Source organism: Trichoplusia ni, assembly GCF_003590095.1.
Source record: "Trichoplusia ni isolate ovarian cell line Hi5 chromosome 8 unlocalized genomic scaffold, tn1 tig00002060_group7, whole genome shotgun sequence".
NCBI classification, from domain to species: Eukaryota; Metazoa; Arthropoda; class Insecta; order Lepidoptera; family Noctuidae; genus Trichoplusia; species Trichoplusia ni.
This window is the reverse complement of record NW_020799653.1, coordinates 1-25104: the sequence shown is the minus strand read 5'-3', so window position 1 is coordinate 25104 and position 25104 is coordinate 1. Positions and strand designations below refer to the sequence as shown.

General features: G+C 36.3%; 1 protein-coding gene across 1 annotated transcript; it reads right to left on the bottom strand.

Moving 5' to 3' along the window:
• Positions 1-5: 5 nt before the first annotated feature.
• On the bottom strand, positions 6-8352 carry LOC113506269 (AT-rich interactive domain-containing protein 5B-like; the record flags this gene model as incomplete). The annotated part of the gene is made up of 10 exons (XM_026889110.1): positions 6-2706; positions 3011-3105; positions 3486-3567; positions 4248-4300; positions 4684-5138; positions 5255-5378; positions 5945-6116; positions 6819-7010; positions 7557-7732; positions 8148-8352. Coding segments are annotated over 10 exons (2589 nt in total), but the record flags the coding sequence as incomplete, so codon positions are not given.
• Positions 8353-25104: the final 16752 nt, after the last annotated feature.

The window sequence follows — 25104 nt, the reverse complement described above, 5'->3', positions numbered from 1 at the left end:
TTTCATTCAGTGTTACCATATACAACTCAACCTTTATTAAGAAGGTATTTAAACTACAATTTCAGCTAATAATAATAACACAACATTATTTTACAACTACTAGTGTGCAATGCGTGTATCTTTATAATAATTTAACCAATTACAAACGAAAGGGAGGAATTCTTCGTTGGCTCTGCGATATTTTATATTAGTGACAGATGAAGTAATGTTTCTATCTATATTTATATACATTACTAAGTTTATTTTTCAGAGTTTCTTGCTTTTAGACTGAAATTGGAGTCCAATTACTAGTTCTGTGCTATCTGTTCGCCTGTCAGGAGTTTGTATCTCATGACTAGGATTGAAGGTTAAATTTTTAACTGTTGCCTCCATAAAACCAAATAAGGCAAATACAAATCGTGGTTAAGCAACTGTTTTTACTGTCATGAATTTGATGGTCGACACTTTTTTTTTCTTAACCTTTTTTGTACAAAACTTTTAAGTGTCGTGTTTGACTTGGCATTTGACCAGTTTTTACCATCATAGCTTGTAAATGACTGAAACGATTTTGACGTTGGATTAATTGACTGCGCCAAAAGAGAGTTATTACAATAATATTGTAGTTTAATATCTAGTCAATGTTTCCAGACTCTAATATATAACGTCGCAAAGCCAAAATATTCCCAAAAACTAAAATCTTACAAATACTCTATCAGGAATCAACCAAAAAAATACTTAATTAAATAACTGTATTTTTAACTGAACAGTTAAATTTCTCCAGTTACCAGATACTCAGACTACACACTTTAAAAATGATAATTTCCATAAAAAAGACATAACTATATTTAATATTTACAGAATTTCTTTTGAAACAATATTTTTAATTGTTCCCATTTCATTTTGAATCTTAATTAAATTATAAACAAGACCGGGAGATCGTTTTGGTGGCTTTTAAAAGTCTATTTTATATTATTTGAGGGACTTTTGAAGTATTAAAGGAAACTTCGTTCATATTAATATGTTTAATGTGAGAAATCCAACTAATATTATGAACGTGAAAGTTTGTAAACAAGGATCGATGTTTGTTACCCTTTCACTCAAAAACCGCTAAATGAATTTGGACGAAATTTGGTAAACAGATAGTTTATAACCAGGATTACACGTAGCTAGTATCCGATTTTATGCTCCGCACAAATTCTGTTGAAAAACATACATTCCTTTAGTGGGAAAAAATGACACTTTTCTCATTCCTTCTAATATTGAATACTTCAAGAGTCCCCCAAAATAATTTTAGTCTATAATACATTTAAAGATTGACCTTTAAAAGTAGAATAGCTACTAAACATTATGAATTCATCTATTATAACACAACAAATACACATTCGTATACGATTATATGAAAATTTCTCAGTTAACTATGATTTCAACGAGTTAAAATTAACTGGACAGTTATATTCTGTTGTTGATAGCTGACAACAAAAATTTAATCCTTATTCCTTAACTAACATATCCGTTAACTATTAAAATAATAATTTAATCTTTTTGTAAATATTTACAAAACGAAATCGTAAATTATATAAAAAGTCAACTATCAACACCAAAATTAGTCGAGTTAATTAAACTCTTTGAAAGTTGTAACTGTGTGTGTAACCAGTTAAAAATCTTATAAGATTAGACTAGACAGCTAAAAGGTTAATTCTTCGTTGTGGGCGTGTTGGCGACCCCCAGGTTCATGAGTCCGGGGTAGCCGCGGAACTGGTTGGCCATGAGGTCCCGGTACAGGGCCAGCTGGCGAGGGTCCAGGCTCCCCGCCAGGCTGCTGTACAGCGCCACGTAGGGGTCGAACGACGCCATGGGGACCGCGCTCGACTTTTGCAAGTCCATTATTTGAGCTAGATTAGGATTCTTCATCGCGTTCTGAAGGTTCGACTGTATCGAGTTGGCGTCTTCTCGTATTTGGTAGCTGGGTATGGTTATAGGCGGTTTCTTCTGCAGACTGCTGTGCGACGGACTCGTGTACTTGGGGTAGGTCTCCTTGGGGGGGGTGGGGGTCTTCGTGGACATGAACTTGCCGTTGCTGGAGCGCTTCTGCGGCGGCCGGTTCTTATTTGGGCTCTGAGCTTTATTGACTAACGTTATTTCTAGATTTGACCCTACGACCGCTTTGCCATCGACTAAGGTGTAGTTTTTGGATAGGTTTTGAGGGGTTAGCTTCGGTGAGGGCGAGGTCGGGACCCTGACTATCTCGACGGCGGGCTTCTGCGGCGGCGGGCTGGTGGACTTGCAGGTGAGGTCGAGGATGTCCTGAGGGGTGGGCTGGGCGGCCGGCGCAGTGCGGAGGGGCTTCACAGGGGCCCCGTGTAGCACGTGCGGAGGGGGCATGAAGGGGTCTTTGGGGTTCCCGTAGACGGTCTTCTCTGGGCCCATGTTGCCGAAGATCGAGGAGGCCTGTATGACCTTGGGGGGTTGGATCCCGTTGCTGTAGTTGGGGGGCACGATGTTGTACATCTGGAACAGCTGCGCCTGCGTCATGATCTGATGCTGGACGGCGGGGTTCAGCATGAGAGGGGGGGCGAGGACCTGCGGGTGCGGCTGCCAGGGGGGCAGGGCCGTCACCTCCAGCCCTCGCTCCTTTAGGATGTCCAGCTTCTTCTTCTTGACTGCCTGAGGGCTCTCCGGGTACTCGTCGAGATCGATTATTTCAGGGGTTTTTGGTTTGTACGGGACCTAAAAGAAGATAATTAATTTAAATTAGGCTTTATACTATTACTAAGCCATGGATAAGTTAAATCCCGTGACTGGTGGCTTTCATACTTATTTCAAAATAAGTCAACAATTAGTTTTTTACTTTCTTCTTTATGTAAAAATATTTTTCGTACATGCTCTTCACAATTGCAAGTAACTTTAAGATTGGAATGAAATGAAATCATTTATTAGCAACTAGGATATATCATCACTTTTACATGTTTTTTTGAGAACGCTGGAGTCGGCGGACACCTACATAATAATTAAGTACAGTATACGTGTATACCTCTACGATGTCGTCGTCCTGCGGCTGCGGCGGCGGCGGGTGGTGGATGCCGAAGTTCGTGAGCGGAGGGGACGTGGTCGACACGCTGCCCGGGGCTGCGGGTACGGGTACAATTAGGTACATGACGAAAGACTAATAGATCGGATAAAATAACGTCTCAAGCAGTAAGAAACAAAACTCTTGTATAGCGATAGGTTTAAAAAACATTCAAGTCGCATGCACAAAGACACCCAGATTCAGTAAAAACGTTTGTGTATCAAACAAATGTTTGCCTTACGCGTGGATCGAACCCGCGACACATTGCACGCAGTAGGCTATCGGTACAGTCAGACTGAAAAAGAAAAATAATTGCTATGTAGCGGCATAGCAATTTGTTTTCTTTTGAGTCGGTTCGACTGCATTCAATCTGTCTACAGCCAAAGACAGCTGTCCATATATTATTATATATTAGTATTTAGTAGATAAGTATACTCACGCGTGTTGGAGGGCGGCTGGCTCCGCTGCGGCTTGACCCGCACCGCGCGGAGCGAGCTGCGACCCGCCGGACGGGAGCTCTTCTGCGGGGAGAGGAAGGGGAGAATACTGTTAAAACCACTACAGTCAACATGGTACATATATAATAGACTTAAAAATATCAAAACACTAAGTTTTTAATTGACACTCCATTTAAATTTTATCAAAATCGTTCCAGCCTAGTAAAGCTATTGCCTTGTCATCGGGTTTGAAGCTACTCTGAAAATTTCATTTTATCGGGAAATGCCTCAAAATTCAATCACAAAAATCCTACTGGGATGCCAAACAAACATACAAACAAGAAAGTGAGCGAATAAAGATATTTTGTACAACATTCGAGTGTAGTGGAGTAATATGAACTTTCGGTCAATGTCCTTAGTGACTTATTTGCAATGAAATATTAAAACACAATAGAAAAAAAATGGTCACAAAAATAAAACTTATATTTCAGACAAGACTTAAACCTTTCGATCCCAGATTCGAGTATAGACTGAACCAACAGTACAAATATATCCATTGTCTTCTATCTTGTACATTATAAATTTGAACTCTTGGTCAGTGACCTTGTTAGCCTAGATGTTAAAGAGACTGCTGAATTTAATCGATGTGTTTGAGACCTACCTTTAGTACATAATAGGGTAGATAGGACTAAGATTTGCAGTCTAATGTTCTTATATAGTTTAGAATATGGTCGTAATGTCGTAATATATATATTTATACTTACAAGGTCGGTAGGCGCGTGTCCGTTTGGCGGAGCGCGAGGTGACGGAGATTCAGCTGAAAGAGATATACAAGTTCATTATAATGTACTATGAATAATAATAAATTTGATTTTAAGTCAAATCGTCCATGATTTTTAAATAAAATGTCGATTATTTTTAGTTTCGGTATAGTTTTGCTTCTTTTGGAGAAAACTTGTAGTTTTTATGATAAATATAGTGAGACTGATTCATACATACGCGTGAGTAAACCGTTACATCATTTGATAATAAAAACTTTTAGTTTTTTATTCAGTTAACTTATTTTTTCAGGGTCTCAGGCTCTAGACAATCTGTTTATCAAATTTCATTTCAATCGGTTTAGTAGTTTTGGCGTGAAAGCGAAATAGACAGAGATACTTTCACATTTATAACAGTAAGGGAGTAAGGATAAACACTGACCTATATGAATCTTCTGCGTATCCAGATACTGTACATCCTTCTCCTCCTTCTCATACAGCTTGACCATGGCGGGCTCCACCAGCTGGTCCACCGGCTTCACCGAGATCTTGGAGACCCTCTCCTCCTGCAGCGACTCCAGGAACTCCCGGTTCAGCTCCTCAGCGTTCTTCACCACCAACTCGTCTTTGGACGTAATCTCACCGGTTTCTGAGTCGACATTTTTCTCTATTTTACCCAACTTTTCGAATTTCCCGTATTTGATTTCCGTTTTGTCTAAGTTTTCCAGGTTTTCTGGTTTAGGTGACGGCGTTCTCAGTATCTTGACGTCGTCGTCTCTGAGGGGGGAGTCGGTCACGTCTATGGTGGCTATGGTGTGCGGCTCGCAGTCCGTCTTGCCGTTCATTTTGTATGACAAGCCGTTTCTGCGCTCGTGGTTCTCGAAGGGTAGGAGGAATCTGTGGAGTGGTTTTTAAATTTATTATATTATATTTAGGTTAGATAAAACATCTGTTTTGGAGATAAGAGTTAAGCGTGTCTGGACAGCAAGCTGTGAGTGCAGGACAACACCCACCTCTCGTAGTGTCGGCGCGCGCGCGCGGGCTGCGCGGGGGCGAGCGCGCGCCACAGCTGGCGCCGCGACGCGCTCTCGTAGCCGCCGCGCGACACCACCCAGCTGTACAGCGCGCGGAGCGAGTCTGGGGACAACACTCATAGCTCACTAAGGACAACTAAACAATACGGAATACAAGGTGCGAGGATCAAACCCGCACGCCTTGCACAGATGTGTGTACAAATTAATTCAAGCTAACAAATTCATTATTTTATGTCAATACACAAAGCCCACACTATAAAACGTTTAACAAATGAGATGGAGAAATTTGAACCCTCGATCATTGACCTTACGAACTTAGAAACACAACTGGTTAGCGTTAAGCTGACAGTCGCAGACAGTCCTGTGCAAGGTATCAATTACCAAGAAATCACTTTTTCACATAAGAATAAAAGGAGACAGCAATTTTTTTTTTATACATAGTACGTTAATCTCTCTAAAACTCGAGATCGGCTGAACCGATTGGACTAAGTTCTGTCTTGAAATATTCTTGGAAGTCCAGGGATGGTTTAAACGGCAGTGAAATATGGAAAAGTTGCAAAAATATAAAATTATCTGCATTGTAACCATCGACTGTAAGGCGGTAAGCATCTCTTCATCACATGGTAAATAACCTTAACGAATAACTCATCTAAAGGAACTTCCACTCACAGTGTTTAAGAGTGTGTCCAGTCTTGAGGCTCTCGCCGCGGCTCTTGTAGAAGGCCTTGAGCTGGTGCAGGAAGGCGCGGTCCTCGGCGGAGTCCTCGGCGCGGCGCCCCTCCTCCTCCTCGTCCTCGCTGGCCGCTGCCGCGCCGTTGCGGAGCGACAGCCGGCGGCGCGACTGCAGGCAGACATACTTATAAAAAATAAAATATACGTCATGGTGTGAGAATCGTTTGGTGGGGAACGTGTTGAGTATGGATGTGGATGGATATAGGGGAAGAGGACGACCAAGGAAACGATGGATGGATTGTGTGAAGGACGATATGGCTGCAAAGAGTGTTGAGAGATGACGTCAGATAGAAAGGTATGGAAGAGGAAGACATGGTGCTCCGACCATAAATAATAATTGGGATAAGGGCAGGGGAATGAAAATGTTGATGATGATGATAGCTAAAGTTCTGAGATAGATCTCGATGGCTTGCAAAAGGGGAGGCCAATATCTAGCAGTGGACGAATATGGGCTATATATGATGACTGAAATTCTTAGTAGGATAATTAAGATGAGCCCATAACTTGATACAATTGAGTCGTTCACCGGATGGTTAATCACCTATGCCATAAAGAGGACTTCCGTGTTTCGGGAGGTACGTTAATCCCGGTTCACCTTTGGCAGTCGTTACGAGTAGTCAGAAGCTAGAAAGACTGATGCCAAACTGACCTAGTTTTATCATATCATGTATCATGCCATATACAGTTGCCCAGGTAACTGTGTCACACACTAGTGCTTAGCTGCATCTGGTTAGACTGGAAGCCGACCCCAACATATTTGAGAAATGCTTTGGCGGTAGATGATATACTTTCTCTTAAAAGTGCAACTGACCGGCTGCGCCTGTTCCCCGGCATCGTCGCTGTTGTCCCCGGAGTGCTCGAGCTCGTGCTCGTGCTCGTGCTCGGGCTCGTGCTCGGGCTCGTGCGCGCGCCGGCGCCGCCCCCGCGGCCGCCCCTTCAGCCGCGGCGCCAGGTGGTTGCACACGAACTCGTGACCTTCCAGCTCAGGGTACTCGAACGTGTCCTGGGGAATTACAGGACTTGGTCACAGATCTGACTGATAAATACTGTAATTTGTTATCTCAAGGTAATGTCGATTTGGATATACAATCGCTTTTATGAAAGACAAATTTGTGCATTATATTCCAAATATCCCCTGTGATAAATACAGGTGTTGGTACAGGTTGTAGCCCAATTACCATATTTTTACAAATAAAGATATCTTTCTTTGTTTATAAACGTAGTTAGGACTGGTCCACTGATATTTCCCTGAGGTACTCCTTTAACAAACTCAATAATTACAACTTTTGATGAATATTGAATACATACAATGACATTAAAACGTGCACGTATGAAGCATTTTATCCTTAAAGGTGCTGCATTTGTCGTGAAAAAGAATATAGCTCTGCTGTATCTTGATGTTAGCTATGTCGAAAGCTGATTATAGTTCTTTATCAATACATCTTTTTAGCCAAGTTCACATCCCAATACTCGCGGAACTAAAGAATGTATGAAATTTCTCGAGATTGTGATATGTGTGTGATGTATGATATTTCGTCCCTCAACATACCTTACAATACAGTATCCTGGTGTTGTTGGTGGGCGCGGCGTAGCCCCCGAGCGCGGCCACCAGCGAGTCCCGCAGCCAGTCGGCCTGCAGCCCGTCCAGCCGCGCCAGTAGCGCGCGGTACCGGCAGTAGCGCGGGTACGAGAACACTACCACGCCGGGAGCGTCCGCGTCCACCTCTGTGGAGGGAGGATATTGTGTTGAGTGATAGTTGTGTGACAGCAGGTTTTTGATTTGAGCTCTAGATATACCATGGTTAAGAGAGAGAGAAATTTGAAGGAAATAAAGGGATTTCTATTATTTACGCCTAAAACTGGATTGCGCTAATCGCCCAGTGGTGTAGATCACCATGCCAAAGCCAATGTGCGCGACGTAAGTGAAGTACGTGAAGGTTTGATACCCGTGCTGGGTAAGCATTTGTGTGATGGATGTCCTGAGTCTAGGTGTATATGTGTTTGTATATGTGTCTAGAAAGTTTTTGAAACCCCCGCGAGGACAGGATTATTTCAATTCGTTAATGGGAGTCGTTTTCCATCCTACCAATTAGTCTAATTAAGGATCAATAGAGACCTACTCCTCCTGCTACGCACTCACCGATGGTATTCTTCTCGCTGGCCACATCGCTGAAGTCAAGCTTGGTGTGGTGCAGCGGCGCGGTCCGGGCGGGGTCCGCGGGGGGGGCGCAGGCGCCGCGCCACACCGCGCGCAGCCCCCAGCGCCACTCCGTGCCCGCGCAGATCCAGCTCAGCAGGTCGTCCGCGCGGAGGACCACCTTGTCGTTGATGGCTAGGACTTCGTCCTGGAATAGGAGACAGACCATTAGATAAAATTTAATACAAAAATAAAATCAATACTAAGAGAAGTTCAAGGGGTTTCCGCCAGGTCCCCTCGCCGCGTCTGTCTACTTATTTACTAATAATCTACTTCTACAGTGTACTGCTTATGGTTTAGAATCTACACCATAAGCAGTGAGGAATCAAGGAGGAGTAATATTAGGTCTAGATTAAATTCTGCGCAAACAATGAAAACTTTACGAATCTAATATATTTTTCCCAAGCCTTCTGCACCCTCGGCTGGAAAAGCCTCCCGAAACCCTTCCAGAAGCCGATATACAATGAGCCAACTTGGATCCTTCTTACGGAAAAAAGAGCCCATGACCAGCAACCAAAACGGCCTATCCTTGAACAACTTCGAATGTTCAAAAGCAGAAAATTCCGCAGCTAATAAAACTGCCTCGATAGGTATACAATGTAGCATATTCCACTTGTATATGACCTGCCTACCTCAAAATAATGAAACTGCAAACGCGAATTATTTCTTTGCTAACGCTACGGAGTGCTTGCTGACGGTACAGCTTTAATATCTGCACTTAACAATCAAATGTAGGGTCAGAACAAAAGTTGTTATTCAAATACGATTTGTTTAATTGAATGACAATGGATTCTGCGAGACTGGGATGGATTTGTAAAAGGTCTTTGCCCAGCAATGGGACTCCGAAGCAAAAAAAAATAATATGTAGAACAAATAATAAATAAATAAGAATTTAACTATTTTTGGCAGATAAAGAAAAATGCTCGCAAATAAATTCTCGAAAATAAAAAAATAAAAATAGCAATACAGAAACCTTATGCCGTGGCGTTTTCAAGAAACGTCATGGAAAGGACTTGACCCATTTACGTTTAAATAATTGTAAGTTTGAAAACAGATCGAAACTAATTTTCACCTTTCAATTTATATGAGCAAACTACATTTTTCATTCAACTTAAACAAACAGTTTTCTAATATTCAAAATAAATGTAATGTGGAGTTTCTTGCCGGTTCTTCTCCATAAGAATGACACTTTGGAACCGTGCAACTAGAGCCATCAACTAGAGCCATCATTATAACATTTTGTAAGTGCCTGGAAAACGGCCTAATTGAAATAATAACCTTTGATTTTATAATTCTGCTGACGTTACTAGCTTACATTGCTGACGGTACTGTACAGTATGTGTACATAATTAAGGGCGGCACAAATAAATCGGTGCGGGCCAGCCCGCCAGGATACTGGGTTGGGGTGAGGGGGGGCAGGGGCGGATTAGAGATAGACATTGTTGAAGAATACTAGTTGGATTCTGTGAGTTTGGTCGTTTTCTTGGTCGAAATTATTCTATTGTAATCGTATTTGGAGTTTTTATGTTATGATTTAATTTTGTATAAGAAATTAAACAAGGTCGTTTTGTGTACAATTCGAAATGCTTTGTGATTGAATACTGTTGCTCCGACATTTGTCATGTACTATTTTCTTAAAGTCAGTTTTGTGTTTCTCAGCTAAATTAATGTTATATGATGTTCTTTATTAGAACGTCTTAAACCAGAAATGGATCATATGCCATGTATATAGAAATGAAAATAATATAAATAATGCCCTATGATAAAGAACCACGTATTTCTGCAACACCTTTTATTTTCGTATTAAATTATTTGATTAGCAAAATACTATTAATTTAACAATAAATCATACATTTAAGACAACTAACTTCATAGATATATCCAAAAAATAAATCTTATGCGTCACAAAAATAATTTATTTTAATCCTTGACCCAAAATCCGACCCTGTCCATTCTAAATGTGGGTGGTGGGGGGTTTGAACTAAAATTGCTTTCAAATAAGTAACCAACCCCCGGAGGTAACTCGAGAGGGTTGTAACCGACAGGACAAAAAGGAGGATATGAGTTTTGTCATGTTGTAATAATATTGAATTTTTATTTGACGTTTTTGTGTATAAGCCGTCTTTTAACCGACTAAAAGTAATAGAATTGTTATCCTAAGATATGAATTCCCGTTACGACAAATATTATTACAAAGCTATCATAAGTACTTATGTAAACTTTATGAATGGGAAAATAAGTTTATTGTAACGCAAAAAATAATACTACACTTACTAACTTTTTCATTTGTCTCCAAATCAACATTAAACAGGTTTTAGACGCAGAAAACTTTGCTCAACAGTGGGAACTATGACAGGCAACGAAAAAAGGCTTTGCTCAATAGTCGATTCTAAAAAAGGGTTATAAAACACACACAAATATTACTAAAAATCTAAACAAGTACACTTTTCTCAAAGAACACCAAAACGTTTTATTATTTGCACCATTTATCCCCAATGTTCACAACACTCGCGTCACCAACCCCCGCTGTGTCCGCGGGCCGCTCCATAAGAATACTTTACAATAATTTGCTGGTATTAACGCCCTCTCCAACGGATTCGCTAGCTTCAAGCCGCATTATAGTTTTCTATGTTTTTAGGTCAAAAGTTTTGGGATTATGTGGGTTTTGTCATATTATAGTTTTAGTAGAATGTTTTTTTATTATTTTTGGGAGGAAACCTGATGACTTAGGCTAGGCCGTGACTATGTCTGACAGTCACAAGGAACCCGATGCTGCTATTTTACAATGGCCGATGAATGAATGGCAATTGGATTAAATTATGCCTATTTTCGAAAGCAGTTTGCGAATATAATAATTGGAAGTTAATTGTATTGACTTACAATGTCTCGTCCTGTACTGAATTTCCACTTATTGACGTTATTGTAGAAAAAATCTTAAGAGAATACGAAAATTATCATTTTAAGCCAAATTTCAATCATTCATCGGCCATTGTAAATAGCAGAATTGGGGCCCGGGCTGTATGTCATGAAAAACGATAGATAGACCATTTTTTTTTAATAAAACGTTGGAATCCTCGTGGACAGCCGCCCCCTTGGGGGAGGAAGCGGCTTGTGTCAGACACTTACTGACTAAAGCTAAATAGCGTGTACGTTATCCGCGTTTTGGTGTCGATGCATTGCAAAGCGTTGCAATTCTATCATAATATATCTAATCTGTTGTACTTCTTACTCAGTAATCTGTAAGGGTGCTATTAAGTTAAGACTTTTACTGACAACACTAGTTCTAACCTGAGATAAACTAACAACAATATAATTATATATTGAGCCACACACCATGACTGCCAATATTGACGACTTCTCCTTTCGCGGGTCTGCTGGCAGAAAAATCTTAAGAAATAAGCAGTTCCCTTGTACATCATTTGTGTATGTGTTATATTATTTTGAAGACCTATTGTGTGTGTACATACATTATTAAATAAATACAACAAAAAACGAACTAACAGAAAACTCTGTAAGTATGAAATAGTAGTTTTTAAGTACGGAGACAGGAAAAAGGCGAATGAAACAGGGAGAAACAACTTGTATAGAAATGTCTAGAAAAAATACATGATACTCATGAAATATTTCATGTTTAATTCACAAAGGAATCTGAAATGTTATTAACATGAAGTGACCTTGAATTTCTATTGTATATTTAAGTGATATATCTTCTATGTATATTTTAACACATGTTTTAAGGTGTCTGCACACTGGATCTATGTTTTTCAAAGTTTTTTTTCTTTTCAAAATATGTATTATATTTCCATTTATTGATTTATTGATTTCAGTACAAAAAATGATATACAGAGCAAATTACATTTCAAAAGAGATATTTTTCAGTAGTCCCGCGATAGAATTATTTGATATTAAAGAGCAAAAATAAAAATGTTATAAGTAACCGATTTTTAAAGCAGAAATGATTCTTTGAAAATAGTAACATACATTTTGTAATGTAGCTTAATTAAAAACCAATCAAACTCTACTGTTCACTAAAGCAATCAGGAAAAACTATTTTTCTTTAATTTTAAAACAAAAACAAATGACATTATTTATCTACAGAACCAAAATAACGTTAGCATAAAGCATGCGGAACCCAAAAACTAGCGAGAACAACATGCGGTGTACATTTACAATTAAATTTAACATAATAACGTATGTGTGAGTGTGTGGAAACAGCACACAGGGACACCGATGTGTGCGTGGGAAGATACAGGTTGATGTTTTTTTAACGAAGTTTATTATTTATTTAACTGTTTGTTTTATTTTATTCGTAAATTATTTGAAACTATGAGATTAGTAGAGCTTTAGAGAGTAGTAGAGAATGAATTAATTGACAGAGTATTACTAAGTGTCGAAAATCTAATAAATTTAATAGGAATAATAGAGAATATGAAAGCGGCAATATTAAATTAAACTAGTACAGTTTAATTTAGATACTACCAAATTAATAATAATAAAACTTCAGCAAAAATGTTATTTAAACTAAATATGCTTTCATATCTGGCTTTATATAATATGGTTGGCGCTCTTTGGGGGAGGCCTACGTTCAGCAGTGGACGGCTATAGGCTGAGATGATGATGATGATTATGTTGCTTTCATATTCAAATATGATGCCAAAATTTCAACGAGTACAGTATGAACACAAAGAAAAAATCTCTTTGTACATCAATAAACAAAATCACAGACGAAACCGCACGCGAAACCAAGTTGAATATCAAAAAGAATACTTCAAATAATTATAACTATAATTAAACATATTTAGCGTTAAAATCCTCAATATAAATACATAATACACATATGTATGTATGTATGTATGTAACATACATATGTGTATAATTTGTGGATTACGTGTGTATGTTGGAAACAAGGTGAACTTATACAGGGTGGTCTCGTTTTGCCGTTTGATTTAAATTTAAATTTGGGCGTGGTTCTGTTTTAGGATATTTTAGTGATTCTTAAATAATGTTGTAAATTTAAACAAGTCTGTTTGTTTGTTAAACTTCTACCAACCTAATAAAAACTTAAAATTATAGGAAGCTTTATTATCCACGAATCAAGAGTTTATTCGATTCATTTATAGTCAACATACTTAGTTAAACGAGATAAAAAAATCCGAGCATAATTAAAATTAAAACAATATTATTAACAATTCGTGCAAGCGATTCACACCCACAACCAAAAAATAAGTCCTAGTAACAATTTTTCTGTAAAATTCATCTTACAAAACACCCAAAAAAATTACAAAGCCACAAAAACACCAAAAAACGCTCCCCACAAAAACATCCCGCTGTATCGCATGTGACACACGCACGCACACAGACACACGGAATTGATAGCGCTCGGATCTATTCGGTGCAACGCCCCGGGGTAGGGCAAGGACACACCGCCTGCTAATATTTATATATTTTTGAAGATTTTTAAGACGCTTTTTTCGTTTTTTTTTTTATTTCGTGATATAGTTTTTAGTAGATTTTGTTACATAATGATGATTTTTTTCTTTTACTATTTTTTGCGAATTCTGTTTCTCACTTAAACTACTATACTCACTGCAGGTGTTTTTTTTATACTTATTATATTATGGAACTTTAATTTACCGTCATCAAATCTTTACTGATTTAAAATGTATTTTTACCAACTTAAAGTCAGGGCTTTGCAATAATCGATTTCTTTTTAATATGAAACAAAAAAAAACAAGATACTATTTTTCCAGCGAAAATACGTTGTATTTTAAAGAAAGTTTTCGATACACACAGACAAAAACTCAAAACTATCGATATTAAATCAAACCAGTATCAATAACAGGCACATTCAAATAAAAATTGAAAGTTTAATTCATATTCTAGACTGGTTTTTGACCCCGACATTTATTTAAACAAAGTGACCTCAAAAACTTGATTTTTATTGAAAATCCGTTATTTTTTTTGGTAAAACTCATGTTTGGTGTATGAGAATAGTATTAGTGAGATAATTATATTATAATTTATGTGTTTAACACTTTTTTTGAGCATTGGCGTTTCCTGTTCGTATTTGCGGATCGAGTTTGGTTGACAAAAATTAAATTGTGACAGGTAGAAGGTATCCGATTAGTAATCTTCAGTTTTTTTGTGGAAATGCGACGGAAAAACAGTATTTTATTTAATTTTAGTGTATTGCGATGTTTTTTCTCAGGGTGCCATGAAGAAATTTTTAATATAGCTAGTTTAAAAAATTTAATTTCACTTCTTTTTAGGGTTAATTAATTTTGCAAAGAATGATAGAGCTATTTACTTACAATTTTAGAGAGGATACCTATATCTTTCCTTTGTTTATTGACCAACTTTCAAAAAACTTCACTGCATGATAAATACAATATGACATATAGAGCGATTGTTTAGAAAACAGTGGAGCACATTATTAAATGATGTATCGGTTTACTCACGCTTTAATCATGAGCAGACGCGGCGGGATCGTCTGCTCATGATTAAGGACTCCGGTTGGGTCCGAAACTAGTCGGGCACCCCCGATAGATACGCGTGAGTAAACCGTTACATCATTTAATAATGAATCAGTCTCACGATAGTTATTATAAAAAAAAGTGGAGAACATTATTTTACTGTTTTTTAATACCTAGATTTAGTTAACATTCCCAAAAGTATATTTCAAACATCGCATGTACCACGCTAATAAATGTTTCTTACTTTCAAATCTATCAGAATCCACCACGGACGGACGGACACACCAATTATAATAACTGTTATGCAAAACGCGGACAGTGCGTAAAAACGACAGTTTATTGAAATACGGAAATATTCTGACATGATTTGTGAAGTGTAGTTTATATATTATTATGTGTGAAAATGTTTCAAAGTTTAAACTATACAAAACAATAATAATAATAATTTATCTCAAAGGCTACAAAACCACTTAAATTATGATAAAAAAATAACCTCAATACTATTTTCAGGGTTCCGGACCAAAAGAGAAAATAACGGAACTCGACAACTCTCTGCTGTTTGTTATCTATCCGTCTGTTAAGCTACATCTCAAAAACCGTGATAGCTAGTCTTTTGACTTATCCACAGATGATGTATCAGAAATATTAGCCGCTATTATTTAGCGGCTAATAGGTATTATATATGCAAATAGGTTTTTAAAATAAACTTGAAAATTAAGCAGGTACGTTTATAAATGGGGTGGAGTAAAAAATTAACTATTTTTATGGGACCCTCAGTTTCGCGAATCAGAATCGCACTTAACCGTTTTTTTTTCAAAATTCTTCAAAACTTACCAACAAAAATAATTGTTCTGCTAATATTTCTAATTTGCCTTTGTTCTCAAAAGATTTGTCTTACAATTTTTATACTTATATTTGAAAAAACAATAGTCCTTATAATAGTTACTATTAATATTAGTACCAGTGGTACAGTGTGCGCGCAGCCTAATCGACATAAATTCTCAATAACATGAAATGGTGGTGCGGGGCGCGGGCGGGGGCGCAGGGACGGACTCGAAATGTACTGATATTATTATTATTATTATTTTATTTTGTTATCAATCAGAATCACCATGTTTGGTCTTTTAATATTACATGTACAATATTCAGTTAGATATTTTTAGGTCAATTAAAAGTCAATATAATAATTAATAAGTCAAATTAAAATAAGATTTTTTTTAAATACTATCGTTGTTCAATAATGTAAAAAAAAAAACACATCTTAAATTGTTGTTTTAGCATATTACAAATTAATAAAAATAAATTGTCACCAAATTTTTATCAAGTTTGGCGCAGTCATTTACATGTTCTTTTTCTTTGTTAAAACAATATTATTAACAACTTGATCTTTATTTCTTTATCTATACCCAAGACCGAAGTACATACATGATATAACAGACAAATCAACCGCTCTTCATGAAATTATATACAAAATACACATATATGATAATTTCTGAGATTACAACTCTATGAGTCACCTTGAAAGAAACCGGTTGATATATGACCTCGTTTATTTTTCGTTTAATGTAAAGACTATTTCATATCACATATTTTTTGTGTGAGAAAAAATAATTTATCAATTTTATGGTCAATGTATTGTTTTAAGAGACAACTTTAAGTTATTTCTTTATTGTTAGGTTATAAAAAAAACCTTTATTAATTATATTAATACACATTTGGAGAAAAAATATTTCTTGTTGATGTTATTTTACTCAAAAACTATTGCAACAATCCTGAATTTTTTACATCTAATTGATGTAAAAATATATTTACATGAAATTAAACTTAAAACTTAACTTTTGTCATGTTTGATAAGGTTTTCGACGCTACACTTTTAGACCGAAAAATTCAAAATGAACAGGTTCAATAGCGTAAAAAGCTAAACTACAATTTTTCTAAAACACTCGAAGCTTACAGTATGTAGACTGTGAGCTTCGAGTTTCCATTTTACGGTTTAGATACAGAAACCTCAAAACTAGTAAGATACTAAAACAGTCTTCTTGTTTCTAGAATACTGTTTTACGATTCCGTAAACAAAAAATCCTAGCAATAGTAATTGCACTATCATCACAGTTATCCATTAACCGATAAGTGACGTCACAACTGTGTATTCTATTTATCAACATTATGCAAGACCTACGCATGGTGACTAGGTCTTATTTAATAATAGAAAATAAGGTTCCAAGTGATATATGCTGAATTAAAAAGATTGGAAGTAAAGATTAGTCTCTAATACATGTATTGGTAATTTTTATGTAAGCAGTCAATCAATTTACAGAAAACTCTCCAAACTTGACCTTTCAAAAGGTGCTGGGCCAGACAATATACCGCCCATATTTTGGTCACGTTGTGCTCGTCGATTATCTGCTCCACTAGCTCATATTTTTAATACCTCCATTCAAACAGGCATATTTCCATCCAAATGGAAACATGCTAGAATTGTACCAATTTTTAAAAATGGCAAACGTGAACTCATTTCAAATTATCGTCCTATTTCAATTCTTTCAACTTTGTCAAAGGTTTTCGAATCAATCATTTATCCGATATTTTATAATCATGTTAAGAACTGTCTATCTCAAAATCAACACGGATTCATCAAAAATAAATCTACTAATACAAATCTAGTCAGCTACATAGACAATTTAACAGCAGCTGTTGATCGTGGTTCACAGGTTGATGCGATCTACACCGACTTTTCTAAAGCTTTCGATAAGGTTAGCCATAGCATACTCTTAAAAAAACTCCAGTCACTAGGCATCACTAATGTTATCTTAGATTGGTGTAAGTCGTATCTGACTGATAGGCATTCATCTGTTGTAATCGACAACGAAGAATCAGATACTTTTGTAGCTTCGTCTGGAGTGCCCCAGGGTTCTAATTTAGGTCCTCTATTCTTTAATATATTTATTAATGACCTACCAAATATCTTCAGGTACTCAACAGCCTATCTTTTTGCCGATGACTTAAAACTAATTCGCGTAATTAACAACGAATCAGATTCCCTTCTTCTACAAAGTGACTTAAATCAGCTATCTCATTGGTGTACGCTAAATGGAATGTTTCTTAACTGTAATAAATGTTATCATATAAAGTTCACTAGGAAACGCAATATTATACGGACCTGTTATAGCATTAAAGATGCTGCACTCGAGGAGCTCTCTTCTATTAGAGATCTGGGTGTGCATGTTGATGGTCAACTTCGCTTTATCGAACATTACGATGGTATTATAAGGGCGTCCTATCGGGCTCTTGGATTTGTTCTTCGCTCATCAAAAGAGTTCAAGAGCCCTTCTACGACTATACTTTTGTACAATTCTCTTGTACGTAGTCGATTAGAATACTGCAGTGCAGTCTGGAATCCAGTGTACCACGTTCATATAAGCAGAATTGAAGGCTTACAGAAGAGATTATTAAGACATTTAGCATACCGGTATAAAGTCAATTATTTAATGTTTTCATATAAGGAGAGGCTTGAATATTTTAATATGATATCCCTTGAATCTCGACGTACAATTGCTGATTTAACATTTCTCTACAAACTACTCAACAATAAAATTGATTGTTCGGAATTACTCAATAAGGTTCGCATCAATGTGCCCCACAGGCTACCTCGCCATCCCTGTTCTCTTTTCAACATTCCTCGATGTCATACAAATCTCGGTAAACACTCTCCTATCCCAAGAATGTGTATCAAATATAACAGCATTTCCGGTACATCCAAAGATTTGGACGTCTTTAGCAATTCTTTGAATGCTTTCAGAGACATTATCTTTGAGCAATTAACATTGTGATTATTATAATTATTTTTAACTTGTTATTCTAATTTTAATTTTACTTTATTTAATTAATTATTTTTGTAAACTCTAACATAAGTTTATTTCAATTCTAATTGAAATTCTAATTGTGTTCGACTATGTCTTTCGCATGATGTGATTTCCTATAAATAAGAAAGCATAGAGTATTGTTTAATATGCTACACATGTAAGTATGCTTGTATTATGTTATTCTTGTTGGAAATCCAAATAAATAAATAAATAAATAAATAAATTAATGTTTATAAGTCTTTTTATTAATGATATTATTAGGTTGATTTTTGATAAGTAATTTTATCTTCTGTCTTTTGGGTGTCATCATTTTTTTTTAGCTTATCTTATTATCACTGCTTAGTCTTTAGCATTGAGTTGCTAGGCTATCGTTTTACCTATATTTTTTCTTGTTGTATGCCTAATTTAATATTGTTATTGTATGTTACGGGAGGCACGTATATCCTTTGCTCGTCAGTCTCACACACAATTACTTTTCACTTAAACCCTCATATTACGACAGGAAATATTCAAGTTATTAATTTGCAGAAAAAAAAACAACAAAAAATCGGCAATTCAATAGTCGTACGCGCAGCTGCCAAAAATTTTAGGGTCGATATATTTTTTTCTACTATCACTTGAATGATTAAGGGTGGTATTCTTTCTCTGTACTTCGCGGAGCAAGAAAAGCCGTTGTTCACGACTGTCATACGTTTTTTGAAAGTCGTTAAGTCATTACAGTTGTGACGCAGTCTTACTGTGTTACAGTAACATGTGTTGTGTTGTCAGATAGACAGTCGCTTATATCTCTATCCTGGATCTGGCACCAGTTAAATCTGGTGAGACTGGAAACCAGATATACTGGTTGAGAAGAGGCTTTGTAGTAGACTTCTGGGGAAGCAGATATGAACTTTATTCAGCGATGGGGTGGATGCCGACTGAATCACCAATAATCATATATTTTTAACTATTGTAACTACATCTATAATTTTACATGCCATAGTTGACTCATTTAGTTTTTTGTTTTGTTACAATCTAAACTACAAAACATATCTTATCTCCAATTTAGTAAAGCAAAAAAGTATCTCTGTACTGTTTTTTTTTACATATTGAAGCAAAGGTGACTCTGATAATATTTCTTGATTTATAGATACGAAGAATGCATTTTAGAATTCAACAAAATTACTATCTTTCTCTTTTTTTCTTTGATGATTATATTCTAGTGGTCTAGTATAGTATGAACGATGGACTGCCGAGTCAAAGGCCCTAAGATTCAAAATCAAGGCACAGATCTTTTTAAATTTTCAAATTCATGTTTTCGATTACCAGATGCCAAAAAGGGCGAAATAAAACTTAGTGAGAAAACTTCAATACCAGATTGTACATCGATCATACACAACACAGATCTTATAGTCCAATAAAATCGCTGAATCAACTTAATTTTAAAATAGCAAATTGGTTAATCTCACACAAAAAAGAAAAGTACAAGAACTATTCTGTTTAACTTAGTAAGTACTCACGATCCTAGAGGATTGTATCTATAACTAGCTATAACTATATTAAAACTTACAGTCCACTTGTTGTCAAGCTAGTTAGTTGAAATTAAACGTTCGCGAGAGAGACACGTCTATTTTTTCTAAATACCCCTTTAAACCAAAACACATCCTTATTGCTCTTAACTCTTATTACTAACTTTAGCCACAAATAACACAAATAAAATTACATTCCCTTAAAAAAATGAAACAAAAAATCGAAATCTAAAAACATAGAAACCTTTTTTTTCCTCGTTAAATTTGTTTTGCAATTTTAAAATCGGCGCTCCCCAGTCCGTCCCCGCAGAAAGCAGTGAAAGATGAGAGCCGGGTCGAGCACTGCGACCGAACAGACTTGATACTTGATTACGTAATATTTATAAGAATGATGTACTAATATGGATTGTGTTTAGACAATATTTTGTTGCTTAAACACTCGGTAAATAATACGCTTTAGGGTAATCGAGTAAGAAAAATAAAATAAGTTGAGTGAATGTGTGCCGGTAATTTAATTTATAATTATTTATTTTATTATACTGGATTTTGGATGGAGTATAAAAATCCTTAGAACAATTGCATCGTGTGATATTAAAGTTATTGAATTAATTCGCAAAAATTGGTTTCATTTTAAATAAATTAATGAATGTGTATACTCATCACCTACTTAGTTGAATACTGAGGTGATATGTTCACTGATTACTTATTCTTTTCTCACTTTTCTGCGTGTTAGCAAAATATAACATTGTTGTGATTTTGATTAAGTCTCCGCAGAGGGATTCAACGTTATTATATGATTAATTAGATTCTTGTATGAATCTAGGACTAAGGGAATGTAACTAGATATAAGTAAACTAAATCATGCACTAATAAGTATATCTTAAATAACTAGGGATGAACTAGTGTAAATGTATGCGCTTTAACCACTTGTAAATTAAATATGGTCCAGGTGAAAAATGAGCGATTCCACGTCAATAAAGTACTCCTAATAGTCATAATTATTTAAAGCCGAGAGCAAAAAGAAAACTATTTTAAACAAGTCATGACACGTGTGCTTTTCGATACTAAATTCTTAACTAAATCTGTTGATAGAGGTGTCACGATATCATAAACATTATTATTATTTAAGAAAAACTGAAACAAATCAATAGTCATCATCACAAACATTTTTTTTATCATTTACTAGATGTCTACCTCTCCTCCTCATTCTCGTTTTCTTGGCCCAAAACCACCATGTCAATTGCGTTTGCTAGCCACCTGTGCTTGGAATAACTGATACGAAGATTTTGGCCAGCAGACAAGGCATAAATTCTACTATTTACAACGGCCGATGAATGAATGAAATTAGGCTTAAAATGAGAATTTTCGTTAAGCATTTTTCTACACAATAATTGTAAATTCAGTATGGCACGGCACACTCAAGATCAATACAATTAAATTCCAATTACTATATTGGCAAAATGCTTAAAAGAATAGGAATAATTTCAAATTTAATTCAATTGCCATTCATTCATCCGCCATTGTAAAATAGCAGGATCGGGGCCCAGGTTGCAATCACGTGACGTGACAGGCCACAGCTTGTTTTGGAAACGCAAATTTTCAGAAATCACTCTTACTAAACAAAATTTAAAATTTTCGAATTGATTTGTCATGATGATGTTTTCGTTTATGTGAATGATGGAGAGAGAAATGTATTTTTCATGCTTATCTTATAATTAAGGATATAAATTGATCGATAAACGAATAAAATACAATTAATAATTACAAGGCCGAATTTTTTGAAAAAAAAAAATGTGAAAAAATGTTACTCCAGTGCTGAACTGGGGCTGGTTGTGACAGAACAGGCTGAACTGGGCCTGCTTGACAGTTAAAACGGTCACCACACTTTGATCTAAGCCAAATGGCATAGAAGCCAGAAGTAGTAAGGTTCTGCGGAAGAATTTGGACTCCCCCGTCACCACGTGCGCACGAGCGAGGAAACACCGGTTTGGTTTTAGCCGGTAAAAGTCATGCGGAGGAAGTAAATGAGGATTTCTCACCGTAAAAAAGGTACACCAGTTACGGGAAAAGCCAAGCCCTATAGCCACACCAAGCCCTTTAGCCACAAACGGCCACCCGAAAACGTTTCAGATCACGGGATATTTGTTACTTGTTGTTGGACTCCCCTTTTCCGCACTTAGGGTAAAAAATTGTTCATTGTGCGTAGGGCTTCATAGGGATATTTTTTTGTTTCAATAACTGGAACGAAGTCAAAACTTTTTGTCGAGTTGAAGTCGATTTTATTACAGCAGGACTACATACGACTACATGAGCAAGAAATATTTTCCATCAGTTGTAATAACAAAATTTCAGTACTACATCTACCTTAGTATATGTTGCTACACACTCCACAAAACCTTCACAATCACAAATCACAGAAACCCTTATCACCAGCGAAATTTCTGCACTTTTTATTTTTTATACAAAAACATCATTATAATTGTACAGCAACGTCACACAACTGAACAACAGATAATAATAACTGTAGACTTCAAAAATATTACAATAAGGTCACAAAAAATAATCTACGTTAAAATGAATTGACTGATTAAAACAATATCTAGAGATTGTAGAAATAGTATATAAATCATGATCAACGGATAGATAAGGAAACATGTAGTCCTAAATAATAATTATTTTTAAGACAATTACAATCTGATAAAAAGGGAGAAGTGATAACGGGCACACGTTTGGCTTGGTTTTAATTGGAACACGTCAGATATGACTAGTTTGTATGGTCATTCATTTCTGCTTCAACAAACCAACAAAAGTCGCCGATATAGCCCGTAGCATTAGCAAGCTGAAGTGGCAATGGACTGGCCACATAGCGCGAAGATCGGACAGTCGATGGGGCAGAAAAGTTCTGGAGTGGAGACCACGTACCACCAAGCGCAGCGTGGGACGGCCACCTGCCAAATGGACCGATGACCTGGTGAAAACCGCTGGCTGTAGCAAGCCTTAGTCCTTTTGGACTCCTTTTTTATAAAAAATATGCCTATTTCGGGGCTTTATTAACGGCAAGGGCATAAAACCCCTCAAAAACATCAGGCTACGCTTCAAAAATGGGCAGTAAGATACACTTTTTTATATATATATATATATAATACCATTTACCATTTATATATAATTAGCTTCAATATATTTAATTAGCACAATGCTAGGTAGATATTTTAAAACCTTATCCTACATTTCCAACAAAAATAAAATACAAGGATCAAGACTTGTCGAGTGTCCTACAAACGCTCACGAAGTTTCTAATGAAAAGCGAATCGCAAAAGGTAATAAGTATAAACAGATTTATTTTATACTTTCAGTAAAGGACCATAAGGTGGAAATTCCAAGAGTTATTTGTTTAACTTATTAATAAAACCTAGCTCACAGAATTTGGAGATTAGTAAACCATTTTTTTTTGTGTTATTTTTTTGTAGTTCGTATAGATTTTTGTGAGAGGAAAACATTTATAGTTGAAGATTGGATTAGGATTGCTTTGTGATTCAATATTTAAGTGCACGAGTGAATTTAGACTATACATTTTAGGGTTAAAATGGAGAGAAGTTTTTGTTGCTTATTGTGTAGGTGGTAGATGGAACTGCGTTGTGAATTGCAATGCTTTGTCAAGCACAGGCCAAAATCGGGACAGGTTATACGGCGGTTTTGGTTTAGTCAGTAAGACTCTGACACTACCTGCTAACTACCCCGAAAGAGGTGAGTGCCCATGAGTATTCAACAAGAAAAAAAATGTCGGTATGATTGTTTAGCTGGTAATTTAAATAAACAAGAAATGTTTATTATAAAGTATTTGCCACGCGGTCAGGTTGTCTCTCGCCAGGCTGTATTTCATAAAACGTTCTAGCTGGCTAGTTCAAATGTTCACAGATCACAGAAAAAAAAACCAAATTAAGCTACCTTTGGTACGGTCATAAATATGATGTATGCTAAATTTTCTTTTCTTTAACGTTTTTTATACTGAGTCCTCAGTCACATGACCCCGACTCACACTTAACCAGCTTTTAAGACAATTCAAAAAGAAAACACCCAAATAACGCAATCAGTTAATACCTATCCATCTTAATTTCTCAGAAAGCGTAGAGCTAACTGGTAAGAGATAAGGTTAAAGATGATCCGGTTAAGACAATGAACGGGTTTGCGACAAAGGTTACACACAAACACTGTCACATTCCCCGCTGTATCGATTGAGCACTAATAATAGAACAGCCATGGTATGTGGCGCAAGCGATCAGAGGTAGCGGGTTGGGAAAATTTACTTATAATATTACTAGCTTTTAGCCCGCGGCTTCGCCCGCGTCGATGTCGGTTATATCGCGTTTCCAAGAGAACAGTCCGGGAGAAAAACTACCTTACGTTCTTTCTCAATGTCAACTCTATCTCTGTACCAAATTTCATTAAAATCAGTTCAGTGGTTTAGAAGTGAAAGCGTAACAGACAGACAGAGTTACTTTCGCATTTATAATATTAGTAGGGATTTATCTTTTTACTTTAAAGGACTTAAACTTTACTGTATTAACGGATTTAATATTTATATCGCGGGGTGTTTAATCGAAATATGTATAAACCACGAGCACAAGCATACCTAGAATCAGAAACAAATTATAAAGCTGAAGAGTTTGTTTGAACGCGATAAGCTCAGGAACTACTGGTCCGATTTGAAAAAAAACTTTCAGTGCTAGATAGTTCATTTATTTAGAAAATTCAACAGCATATATTATGTATGTTGTATGACAATGCAATATTGACATAGAGCTGATCTGATGCTAGAGCTGAAAACACCATTTTCATTTGAATTGGCTTGTCTTGTACTTTCATCCCAAAGCAATCTAGTCTTTTTTTTATTATGACATTAAAATTAAACTTCATGACAAAACCTATTGCTTGAAATCTCCTTTTTAAAACAGAACTTTAAATATCGACACTTAGCAATCAATAATATTTAAATAAGTCCCCGCTATGGCAATGGTATCGCCACGGTTGCTCAATCATGCACTCGTGGAATGATATA